At 46.8% G+C, this 13,071-nt stretch overlaps 1 protein-coding gene across 3 annotated transcripts in view; it reads right to left on the reverse strand.

The window, feature by feature from the left end:
• Positions 1–1,406: 1,406 nt before the first annotated feature.
• The window catches only part of LOC144153720 (low density lipoprotein receptor adapter protein 1-B-like), a 28,654-nt gene continuing 16,989 nt past the window's right edge, over positions 1,407–13,071 (reverse strand). The window contains exons 6-7 of one of the 3 annotated variants that reach the window (XM_077685409.1): positions 12,475–12,579; positions 1,407–8,774 (exon numbers count right to left, since the gene is read on the reverse strand). In XM_077685409.1, coding sequence (XP_077541535.1) covers positions 8,613–8,774; positions 12,475–12,579 — 267 coding nt within the window. In that variant the 3' untranslated portion in view covers positions 1,407–8,612. Of the gene's footprint in view, positions 8,857–11,529; positions 11,623–12,474; positions 12,580–13,071 lie in introns of those variants that run through there. The other 2 variants (XM_077685410.1, XM_077685411.1) reach the window with 2 other exon arrangements.

The following is a 13,071-nucleotide window of genomic DNA, read 5'->3' on the forward strand; positions in this document are numbered from 1 at the left end:
CTTTTCAAAAAGATTGCTGCACCAAGCAGGCCTGTAGGCCCTACATGCATTTCCTCCATGCCTACATGCCACACACACCCTCACACGTCCACGCCTATGCCAACATATGTCCGTAAAATTATACTTTGAAAACTAGATGTGTTTTTATGGCTGGAATAAAGGGTGTAGCAGGATATTGACTAAACGAATGCGTAGAGTGAATGTGTTTAGCGTAGGTGGTGGGCGCAGGTGGAGAAGCGGCTTCATTAGGGCGACTCCCGCCCTACTAAACGGATCTTCATCAACTCTGCAGCCAATCGCACCCAAAGCATGACTTACCAGCGAATGACGCATAATTTGATTGTAAGAATTATTGCGTAACTGCTCGTTTCAGGCCTGCTTCACTGCACCGCACAGTACTGAATATATGTAGTGCGGCGATTTTAGTGGAGGCCAAGAGGTATCTATTTTGATTATGGCATTACGTATGCGGGTAAATATTTGCATCCGCCCCTCGCCCCTGTAACAAAGTGTAAGCCACTATCTCCAGCGTCATTAAGGTAGCGTCTATGTGCGCAACTCCACGACACCAGGAGTCGGACCGCGACAAGTCTGTAACGCACATACAGATAAGCGAGCGAGGCATGTAGGTTATTATTCGCAAGAGGGTGCATAGTGGGCTTTGGTTTAGTTAATGGTTCACTAGAAAAGTCGCTTTGCCACAATTCCGGTACGCAACATGGTCATAAAGACCGATAGGAATCAATACTAAACTATAAAAGCTTCCCCCTAAAACAAGACTTCGCAGACAAGGCAGGCTCTCAACTATGCCAAAATACTTTAGCAACACTCGAAACCTTTTGAAAAATCTGTGGTGACCTGCAGTAACGCGATGTCTAGAAACACTGCCCATGAAAATGTATGGGACGAGAGTCTATATGCACGCCTATGCCCATGCCCAAGTTCAAAAGTTCGAATACCATTTTAACACCACCTTAGCCACGAGACATGTACCGTAGGGGCCTAATTTCGACCACTCTAGTATCATGTTAGCCCGGGCATTTTTGTGTATTGGTTCCTCCAAAAATGAAGCCACCATGACTGAAAATCAAGCCAGCAACTTTATGTTCAGCAGCGCAATGCCTCAACCCTCTGCTACATGTTGCAAGAAATGTCAAACTGGTATTGTTAGATGCCCTATCCAACAAACCAGCTCATGAAAGTAAAGAGTCTTTTTGGCGAAACAGTTAATGCCCCTCTTGTACGTGCCTTTATCTAGTCAGGCAGCCAAGTCCCAGCATTCAAACCCACAGCCCACTCAAGACACAAGGAAAGCCTTAAAGAACCCCCCCCCCCCCCCCCTGCCATGATCTTGCTATTTTGACAACGCAAGCAAGCTTCTACCATCACGAAAAAAAAAAGTCAGACGAGTTTAATCATTGTTTATTGCAAAAACAGATCTTCAACCACAGTCATCCAACTGCAATTCACAAAAAAAGGTGTCGCAGGTTTCATTGGTCACAACACGTCTGTACGGCTCGCATGCACTGCACACTCAAAAAGCAAAAGGAACTTGCAAGCGATCAATAAAAACGCCAAACACTTGTTAAAAAACAAAACAAACTTGAGATGCAGCTAACATGCTTATCGCAAACCAAGTACCATGAAAAGAAAAATAAATGCAGATCTTTAGGTTTAAAGGAGCCATGAAGAGAAAATGCAAGTTGGTTTTATTCGAAAGATTTCGTGTTTTATAATGCCCCCAGCGCTTGTCCGGATACAAACGGTGCTTTATTCACTGAGAAATTAAACAATTTAGGTTAAAATTTTGATTTTCCCGCTCAATCGTGCGTTTTCGTGGTCCCAAGTGACATCACGGGAACCGACCGCTCTGCAGCCTAGAGTACCTTCATTCACGCATCCGCCGTACAGGGTAGAGACACGTAACGCTGGCGCCGCCATGTTCGGTTGCTCGCTCGCCGCCGAAGCAAGTCATTGTGTCAAAACCGCGCTAAAATTATCGCCGCAACGCGGTTTACTGAAGAAGTTTGAATCATATTGTTTGTTTCGCGTTGCTAGGTCTCGTGGGAAACGAAAAGAATAACGCGTTGAGCCCGTTGGCCCAATTGCGGCGGCACGGGACCGTTCAAAGGTTGTCTCCACCCTGTACAGCGGTGCTGGTTTGTTCCCGCGTTTCTTTACGTTCCGTAACCTAGATGGCGCCACCATACCGTGGCAAGCGTTTGGTTTGTTTTTGCCCGCATTTAAACCTGGCTTGTTTTTGTTCTGGGAGAAAATATTCGTTCCCTGAAACAGGGCTCGCTCGACAAATGGGGTCACGTAAGACACCGTTGCTTGCGTCAATCGGCCAGTGTCGTCTGAGACAACCCCAAGCCCCGTAGTGCTGTGCAGCTAAACCAAAGCATGCTGTGCGCAGTACGAACAGCAGAACGCATCAGTACTTCTATGTTTACATGTGCTTTCGTAACTTCCACTGTTTGTCCCATCATTCTTATTGCTTTGTAAAGAATGTGCCCTAAATTTAAGCGCAAATCGCTCGTTCGTCTAGTTTGTAAGCTCTACCTAATTTGCGTCTGCTTCTGCCAGCCTCCGCCAATCGCAGAGCTTAGCCCATGTGACATCACAGGTTCTGTTGCGGGAAATGAGCTGGTGGGTCGCATGACCATTCCCGTTTTTCCTAATTATGTAGCTTATTTGAGCGAAGTTTACGTTAAAAGTGGTGTCAGTATGATTCTAACGAGACAATCTTTTGAATGAACCAAACTTGTGTTTTCTCTTCATGGCTCCTTTAACGGTTAAGTCATAACAAAGAGTTCGCATGGCATACAAGTCAAATGAATGAACAGTTCAACGTCAGTATCCGAGATGTATAGTTGCACTTGGGAGGTGTGGAATGAGGTGGAAAAGCTGAAAGATGAGCGGAGGTTGCAAAAAGAAGAAAAAAGACGTGAAAGGATGCATCATTAGAGAAGAAAACCCCCACTTGCACCTCCAACAGGCCAGATCAGTTGCGTCTGCAGGGCTGAAGACTAATACTATGCAGAGCACCAGATATACAAATGCACTACTTAGGCCTGGAGGTTTTAAAGGAATGCGTTGCTTCATGTACAACATGGTGCCACGATGCGAGATGAGATTTGAGGTATGATTGATTGCTGCACCTGCATTCTTTATTTCCGAAAGAATACGAAGGGCCAGCACTACCAAATTTGGTTCGTGAATCGACAGAAACGTGAAATCATTTTTTTTTAATTTGGTGATATGTAGCACAAAAAAAAAAAAAACGTGGGTACGGAAAGTATGCACATGGACACTCGTTAACTTCCAACTGATTTGTTATTCACACAACGGCAAATATATATGCATTTGCCTTTGCAGGAACAATACAAACAGAAAAAAAAAATACTAACAGATAAAGAGCGAAGACATCCAAAACGTGCCGAATTTTAATTTTTTTTGACAATCACATCGGCCTATAGCGCATGGCCCCACATTGCAAGAAATGCAGTTCCCAGTTAGCACATGTCCGTGTGTATAGTTTTCGTCCTCGTGTGTTTCTTCTGTGCTGAATATCACCACAATGACTAACCAACTAGCCCAGTCAACTTTTAAACTTGTTAATTCTCTGCCTCCTTAACACGCTGGCCTGATTAAAGGCAGATGAGATGAAGGCACTATAACTGCAACCAGATGTACCATCACTGATTCAGACAGCACATCACAAGACACACTCATTTAAAAAAGAGACCAGTGTGATGCCTGTGAAGATCGGGAACAAAAAAAGGCGAATAGAACACTTCAAAGACAGAACACCAACACTGCTGGAATGAAGATGTGAATAAGGGCACCCAAAGGGTGCTAGTACCTTGTACTTCATGATGGCAGCGAAGTGGTAGAGTTGGTTCCTTCGAACGGGTGAACACGAATACAGTAAATGGCGCTTTATTTTTGTGTGTGTGTGGGGTTTGGGCCTCGACAGCAATGAATGGCCATGTGCTTGCCTCATCGCAAGCACTACAATATCGCAATTCCATGCAACGGGAAAAAAAAAAACGGTGACTTAATGCACCTATCCTGAGCACACTTAAGAAATATGACCACGCAAGCCAATTAACACTTATGAGCAATGCATAGGTTACTAACAAGAGAATGTTTAAACTGTTGCAACAATAGTTTAAAACAACAAGACCGCAGCATTTTTTTTTACAAAGCTTTCCGTATTCTGCACACATAAACAGCAGATAAGTCCGTGAAAGATGTATGCAAACATTTCCTCTAACTCGAGTAACAGTTTGAGAAAACACATAGTTTCAACACAACTTCTTCGTGGAACAAGATACAAAATGGAAGCGTTTCCATCCCCCTCCAAATACCAGGTTGAGAATTCGTTGAACCGCTTAAAATAGTGCACCAACAACTCATGCCACAGACAAGGCTGTACAAAAGCCATCTGTTAAACGTTCAGTACGACGTTGCCTGGCTATTCCACGTCTATGGTAAACAAGCCCCGAAAATGGAAAATCCTATGCTGGGCTGTCATCGAACCAATGTGGCTAGAGTTCCGTAATTTAGAAAGTCAGCCACCATACTTGGCGCAGCAAAGTCTAGGGTTAGGATGTCACCCTATATATACTAAAGAAAGCATCTCCCACCAATACTTCGAAAACCAGAGGACACAACAGTGACGCCCCCCAACTTCTTGAGCACATTTTCCTTGTAGAGAAGGTAGCAGATGTACTTTTTAACTAACACATTTCGCAAGCACTACTCAGCCAAATAAACCTCCCCATTGACAGTCCAGCACAGACCTGTTCAGATCTTGTATCTTCAATGCCATCAAAGGTGCTCTAGACAAAGCTGTTCAAATAATGCAGACTCGAACTCGCACCTCCACACCCACTTTTCACCGGGACCACACCAACACAGCTTGGCACTCCATCGAACTGAGGCCCGACCAAAAGTCACCCTCCACACCTGATCTTGCAAACAGACATACACACATCTCTCTCCCGCATAAGTTGTACCTCGGGAAGTTTTTCTTTTGCGTCTTCGCCAGCTCCACAACACCGACGTAAAATATTTGCTACCAGGCCCCTTATAGTATAAACGCACAATTGCACGTGAGGTTGGACACCAAGACCCAGTGCCGAAAGTACCAGGCTCCAAAATATTCAACGGCTCTGTACAAGCATTTCACAACAAGGCACATTTCCAACCGAACCTTCGCGCGACACAACAGACACATCACTTTTGATCAAACGTCCCGGAAACTTGATGGTGTCGTACGCAACAAACGCCACCTGCTGTACACAACATGAAATGCACAACGGAGACTCGAAACGATCAACGGGGCTACATGATGCAATGCAGCCCCCCTTTTCAAGTGCAGACACACACACGCACACACACACACACGCACACATACTTTAAAAACCCTACATTACAGTTGTCACCCTCGACAACTCAAGCAACCTTTGAATGTCAAGTTTAGAGCCAACAGAATCGCCGAGCACTCAAACACGTTTACCACAGTAACAGATTTCACAACTTACACACCTACAGTGTAAAAAAGTGCACCTTGCCAGTGCAATATGAAGACTTCAGTTGGTCAGCTACAACAACGGCCCACCGCGCAGAATCGCACGCATTTAATTAACACAAGCAGTTCACTTAACCTGCCGCCAACCAGAGTGAAGTCAGCCAAAGCTCTGATCCAACAAGCACCCAACAACGAACTTTACACGCGAATGACGACTTTAAAGTGGGACACTGGTCTTGAGTACTGAAAATTTGGCAAAAAAAATTCATTTTCTCTAATAATTTTATTTGAAGTCTACAGGCCCCAAAGAAATCCCCTGCAAAATATTACAGCTGTACCATAAGTATTTACTAAGCTGGCACCCTTTGAAGTTGCCTAAATGACCATTTTTGCCTGTTTCCAAACTTCAAGCCCTGTTTTCTCAGGACCAACAGTTTTTCTGATCGGGTACAATATCTCGGGATGTACTGGCCAGATTTGTATCATTTTGGCTGGGCTCAAACGCTTATTAACTGAACAGTGCGATAAAACCCCAAAAATATCGAATTTTTTTTTGCTAGCACAAGATATTATGCACTTCATTTTACAAAAACGAAAGGCAATTGATGACCTCACGTTTAATAAGTTTACAGCAATTGCACAAACAATGCTAAAATTACTGCTGTGGTATAGTTGCACTGCCTGGTACTTCTAGAGCACAAAGGAGTAAAAAATATTTCAGTATTTCATAGATAGATTATGAATAAAGTGACTGAAAAGGAAGGGCAAAATATGTCGCACAACTCCGAACTTACAATGGATAGACAGAAACTGACTGCATATTTGTACTCACGATGTTAAAATACACTTAATGTGTACATCTCAAGCACATAGGTGAAAAAATAACAAAAATGTCCCCAAGACCAGTGTCCCCCCTTAATTAGATCTCAGACGCTCTCAATACACTTTCCCTCACAACATCTCAAGCCATGGTGTCTCAAAAACTAGCACATTTTTTTCAGTCCTTCACAGCACTTCAAAAAAAAAGTTCCAACTGTCTTCGCCGGCTGGTGACAACAACAAGAGTGGTTGCCCTTCTCGCAACACTCTGCCCGTGGCAAACTAAGCGATACAAAAACTCGCAAAACAAAAATAGAAACACCACAACTTCACCTCGTCGTTAAGTGAGGAATACTTTGCCAAGAAAAGCAGGTAGAACGAGAAACACAACCGTAGAAGAACAACCGAAAGAAGGGACGTCAATACGAAACGTTCCTCGCCTGACTAAATGCAGAAACAATGAGACTCGGTAGTATACTATAAACGTGGCTAAAACAAGGCGGAGGTATACGGAAGAAACTGATAGCTGCACTGTCTATCAGCCTAAAAATAATAAAAATGCTCGTCACGCAGCCAGTGTTCTGTCCAGCCCATAGGAACGCCCAGATGGGACAAAGTAACGTTTCTACATCCCAAAAGATTCTCAATGTACACATAGCAAACACTAGCAACAACAGGCAATGATGCCACACCTTAGGAAAGCCAACACAGTGAGTGCACATAAGGAACTCGCAGACAAGCTTCCACTGAAGTGAAAGAAATCAATAAAACCAAGTCACATTTTGATTAACTGCATAAGCATCCTCTCCATTGAATTCAAAAAGCCCTTCCCTTTCACGAACAATGAAAAGACAACTCCACATGTCTTCAGAAATGGGAGCTGCACTCTTACGTAAAAACACAAATTGTGTAGGCTTCCAGTTATAGAAATAGAGAGAGGGGGAGAGAGAGAGAGAGAGAGAGGCACCTCAGTTCACAGAATGTGCCACAATGCAGAAAGCGATGCTTATAACCTGCGGGATATCTCGTGGGCACGGCATTTGGGCGCAAACCGCACGGCACGAACTTCTTTAGAGGACGCAGACCTGGGATGCCGCAAGCACAGACCGCCCGTATACAAGTCCAGCCTTTGTGTTGTCCGAGTGCTTTCTCAGCAGCTTTTTAGTTTCAGTCCGCGACAGAAGATGCAGAGTAAACGTTATTGCTAACGACCTAATTCAGCTGGAGAAAAAAAAAGCACAATGACTCGGGCTATCCCTTTGGCCTTCGCAACAGCCATGCACAACATTACGCATTACGCAAGGTCCGAAAATCTGCTGACCAGTGTTTTCACAAGGCAAGTGCAGTACCACCTCACACGTCTGTAACGCTGCATTTCAGCAACAGAGGCTCCTCTGCGCATCATTTAAGCTCCCCCTTACCCCTATAGCAATCTTGCCCTGTGCAAAGAACTTGCAAGCTGACGACTGTGCGAAGAGGCCTGGAGAAGCCTCCACCACAAATGGAATTCTAAACAAAGCATTCCGACTAAATGAAGCCAGAAGCACTAGGCTTTCCCTCCACAATGTCCGTCATCACGTTCAACTGCTTACTACATAAGGCACACCTTAAAGGGACCCTGCAACACTCTTTGAGCAGTGCAAGCAAACCTGCGCGACATTTAGATTACACTGCCAGGAATACCCGAGCCAAATATTACACGTGCACGTGAAGCGGTGCGCACGCAAATCGCTGTGAAAGACGCAGAAAAACCAACCCCGCTCTCTTCAATTTGCCTCATTATGCCCCCCTGGCATGGCCTAAACGACGCCATTGCGGTCAGTGCTGGTCCCCCATCTAACATAAAATAAATGCTTTCGCACCAGGTCACACCAGGAGCCCTTCAAAAAGAGAACACAGCGGCAGAGAAAGCCACAGCCAGAGTTTGCACTTTCCTACTGAGCAGAGCCCACCCTGCGAGCAGCACTCACATATAAAAAGAACAGCTACTGCACTCTTATGCGCATTGCAGCCAAGAGGCCCCACAAATGTTCGGAGAGAAACGCACACAAAGGCTGACTTGTTTGGGCGACCGTTGCAGCGCATTTTAGGAAAACGCGAAATCGAATTCCACAAGCCCGAAATTCCCCTCCAATGAGGCCCCGCTCGAGGAAAGGGGTGAGAGCGGGACCGCACACTCTATCTCAAAACATTCCAACACTGTTGCACTGCACTGGTGCAGGTGCGGTGCAGTGGCAGTGCCGCACCCCCGTGCTCAGAGTGAGAGCAGGTCGTCCTCTCGGTCGAGCAGTCCCGCCTCACGGCTGCAAGCTCCCGAGGCCACGAACCGTCGCAGCTCTTCCTCCTCCTGGGGCTTGAAGCCGCTGGAGAAGAGGGGTGGGCTGGCACCGAGCCTCCCAAAGGCAGCCTCCATCTCCTGCCACGGGGAGGAAAGGGTGAGCGGGGGAGAGGGAGGGGGAGAGGGAGCGAGCTCACGACAGGACGGGCAGCACATGCGGCTACAAGTGCCGCGCAATGCACATATATTAGCAAGGAAAGGAAAGCAGAGGGAGCACAAGAGGGCGAAAAAGGAGAAGAGGAAGAAAAGAGGAGGAAGAAGACAAAAATTGAAGCTGTTCCACTCAATGTGAAAGCTGTCAGAAGTGTAGAGCAGTGATTCGCCAAATGGGCTGTGGCACCGTTATCCGCTCACTGCTACCACCCAACACAATTCAAATTTCCCGCCTCTGCAGCGCTCGCGCGCCAACAAGCCTGACAAGGACTCAACCTAGTCCACATGATGCCGCCTAGGAAGCCACGACAGGCAACCTAGAGGTTCCCTGAACAGAGGGGACCTATACCGGCAAAAGATATATAGTACTAAAGCTTTCATTCATTCATTCATTCCCCTGCCTGAAACTGCGCCAGCGGGAGTTCTGCTCTTTTCGTGCTTGCTTCTCCTCCTGCATGCGCGGGCGTTGCACTGCCACTTTTTTTCGCTTACTATCATAAAAAACAATCCAACGAGTGTTCTCAACTAAAGGAAAGCAGGGGGCTGCTGGTTAACTGCGTACATTGTGCCTCAAATGTACCTGCAGTTTTCTTTGTGCTAAACAACGGGCAGATGTACGACAAGCGCCAGTGGTTCACGAGTTTCTAATGCTTATGACTATATAAACCACTTGGCTTTCGAAGCCGCTGGGTTGAGCCGCGACGACAGAATGCAGTGTGGAGATCTACTTGGGTCCAGCGAGCGAGCTACGACGACAAGGCAAGCCCCTAAAGAGCTCTAAACTTAAATTCGGCCACCTTAGCAATTGAGATGTGAAGACTAAGGAAACGGTAGAGCTCGCACTCTCCGCTAGCTTTAACTTGGCTTTTTTTTTTTAAAGAGAAGGACGGCTAAAAAGCGAAGTTTTCTTCATGCAAACTGAGCCTAATCGAAGTCCACAGTCCAACCTCCCAAGGTCCAGAATCCAAACAGCCACAGTCCAAAGACAAGGTCCACTTCAACTCAGCCAAAGTCCACAGGCAACGATAGCGGAATCGAATGGACACCGGTCTCATAACGCAAGGGGCCCAGCTTCGATTCCGACCACGGGAAGTGACTTTTTCTTGAGGCGTGCACTCCCCACACCTGCTCCTCGGCTCCTTTCCTCCTCGCCACTTCCACTCACACTTGCTGCCCTAGATTTTTCCTCCTCTCCACTCTGCTGCACCCAGTTTTGAGCAATTCCACACCCAAATGGAACTCAAGCTTAAAGGGGCACTGACACAAAATTTTGAAGGCGAGATAACTTCGGAGATAGATTGGTGGGAACACATATACATCATCTGCAAAATATCAGCGGCGAATACAGCCTAGAACATATTTAAAATCAAATTTGAAGTGTGCGAAACGCAACCGAGCAGCCAGCAGAGGACCACGCGCAATTGTAAATAAACAACATCCAAACACGTCACGAGTTTGTGTTTGCCGCTTCCCCACTACCGGCGTTTTTTGCCGGCTCGCCCGGCTCGCCGCTCCAATCGGAGGGCCGGAGGGCGGAGCTTCTGCTCTCGAGAACGAACGACCCGATCGTTGGCGGCGGAGGCCCCGTGATTTCGTCAGCTAATCGGGCAGCTGGCCGCAACCAAAGTTCTACAGCGATTCCAGGCACTCTGTTTCTATTACTGTTTATTACCATTGGATGCGAAAACGCGCCGGAGGCACGAAAAGCTCACTGAGCTAGCCGCACGGTCGCTGTGCAGGCGGCGGCCCAGGCCGGCGCAGGTAGCTCGAGTGATAGCTTGTTACCGCTGCACGAAATTGTCCCCAAGTCCCGACCATGGTGGCTTACATGAGAAAGGAGTTAACGATGCGATGGCGGGTTGCATTAAAAATTGTCATCTGCACCGCTTACGAGAGCGGCACTCGAATATCCGCCGCAGTGCTGAGCCGAACACATCTGTAGGCGGACCTGTAGGCAGACCGGCCGGCTGCTCCCAGCGCGCGTCTTGCCACCCACCGTCTCGAGCGTCGCGCGTCGTTCTTTAGCCGCGGTAGCATTTGCACTCGCAGCGCCTGCGTCACATCCACGGTCACTTTTTAATTAAGCGGCTCACGAGATCAGTACGTGGGGGCATTCGCAGAAACTGCCGTCGATGCGGATTCGACAGTGCTACGGCGGCTCTGCTCTGTGATATCCCTCCGACGGTCACGTGGTCAGCTTTGTTCACACAAAATCCACAAAATTCATCGTTTCGCGGCACTCGCTGAAACCGAAACTGCGACTGGCCCCATTGAAAATGCCTCTAATTAAACAACCGTCGCACGCTGAAGCAAATGAGGTTTCTACAGGTTATAAGTAGGTCACTAGCTACTTATCGCAACAAAAAAAACAAGATGCAAAATTTTTGTGTCAGTGCCCCTTTAAACACTTCCGCTGTTAAAGGAACTTGGTATGAATTGCATATCATTGTACACTGGAGCCAGAGCATGACCAACAGTCAAAACAAAAACACAAACAGCGAGGAGGAGGAGGATGAGGGAGAGAAAGAGAAAAGCACTTTGCAGAAGAGAGAAGTACAGGAGACAATGAGAAGCACAGCGCCTCAGGTGCCAGTTTGTTCCTTTCAAATTCCAACATACACAGCAGCAAAGGAATGTCCCATTGTTAATCCTGTCCAGGGGAAAGGGCACTTTGAGTCCCAGGGAGTTTTTCACAGTATGGTTGCATCAATTGGAATTATGTTCACTGGTATCCAATGAGGTCACTTGTACCCCACCAGGCAGCTTCCTAGACCTGGGCACAAAATGAGGAGACCCGCCGCGGTGGCTCAGTGGCTAAGGCGTTGCGCTGCTGAGCACGAGGTCGCGGGTTCGATTCCCGGCCGCGGCGGCCGCTTTTCTGATGGAGGCGAAAAGCAAAAACGCCCGTGTGTACGAGATTTCGGCGCACGTTAAAGATCCCCAGGTGGTCAAAATTAATCCGGAGCCCTCCACTATGGCGCGCCTCATCGCCTGCGTTGCGTCGGCGCGTTAAAAACCTACAATCAAATCAAAACAAAATGAGGAGCGGAAAAGCAACCAACACCCACTGGGACTGAAATGAATGCCTCGGAAAAAAGGCTCTGTTAAAAAGCTGCCTGGTCTTAAAACAACAACTTTTAATTTTCATGTAAACTCTGTGAAACTTGTCAGTCTGGATGTTTTTTCCCACTGATTTCAAATATGCCACTATTTTTTCAGTTAGTCAATTAGTTCCCCAGATAATTAGGGATAATTAGCCATTTTGGGTCAAACAATAGACAAAACAGCGTTGGCTATAAAACTGTAATTTTTCACATTTTCCAATACTATGAACCCTAGTGAATGCAATAATCTAAGCAGTTTTTTTATGCATCGCTTGGAACTAATTTTATATCTAATTAAACTTTGCTGTTTGAAATGAGCATTCGAAGTGGTTCCTTGCCACACCAAACCAAATGCAGCACCAAACCGGATTACCCCCGTCGCCAGTGAAATAAATGCCAAAGGTAAGCTATCAAGGCTCTGTGCAACCATGACTAGACAAGCGGCCGCCTCGATTCCAGCAGAAGATCACAGACAACCCTTGGTAAATGTCGCCATAGCCAACCACTGGCACTCAACGCACCGTTTCCGAGGACAGGTCGATGAGGGGAGTGACCCTCCCCTCCTCCTTCCTATCAGGCTCCTTGTTCCCATTGGCCTCAGCCGGCTTCTGCCCGTGGTCGGCCTCCTGCACAAAGTGAAAATCGCATCACCACCCACGAACGAAACCGCCCCTTGAGCGCTGAAGACCCTACTTGGACGCAAATGCTCGCAAAAGTCACCACAAAGCATTTTTCAGCTCAGTCACCGTGCCTTGCTAGACAGCAAATATAACTCCAAAACAAAAAGACAAAACACAAGAGTTGCCCAACAGTGCGACTTGAGAAGTTAAAAATCTGCTTTGCTCGAGTTTCATGACCACCTTAGTAACTACTACACTAGGCAGTACGTGCTCTAACAAACTCGCTGCCAAAAGTTCCAACCTCGCATTGTGTAGAGAAAAATAGCACAGACCAAAGTTAACGAGAACAAAGTAAAGCACAGTAAAAGAAACTTTTGGAGGTCTTACACACTGAAGCTACCTTCTGGGTTATGAGGAGTGCAATAGTAGAATGCTCTGGAATAACTTCGGCCCCCTGGGGATCTTAAATGCTTGCCGAAATCCCCATATCCAGGCCCT

Source organism: Haemaphysalis longicornis, unplaced genomic scaffold (genome assembly GCF_048455015.1).
Source record: "Haemaphysalis longicornis isolate Haplotype H1 unplaced genomic scaffold, Haemaphysalis longicornis Haplotype H1 scaffold_9, whole genome shotgun sequence".
Taxonomy (NCBI): domain Eukaryota; kingdom Metazoa; phylum Arthropoda; class Arachnida; order Ixodida; family Ixodidae; genus Haemaphysalis; species Haemaphysalis longicornis.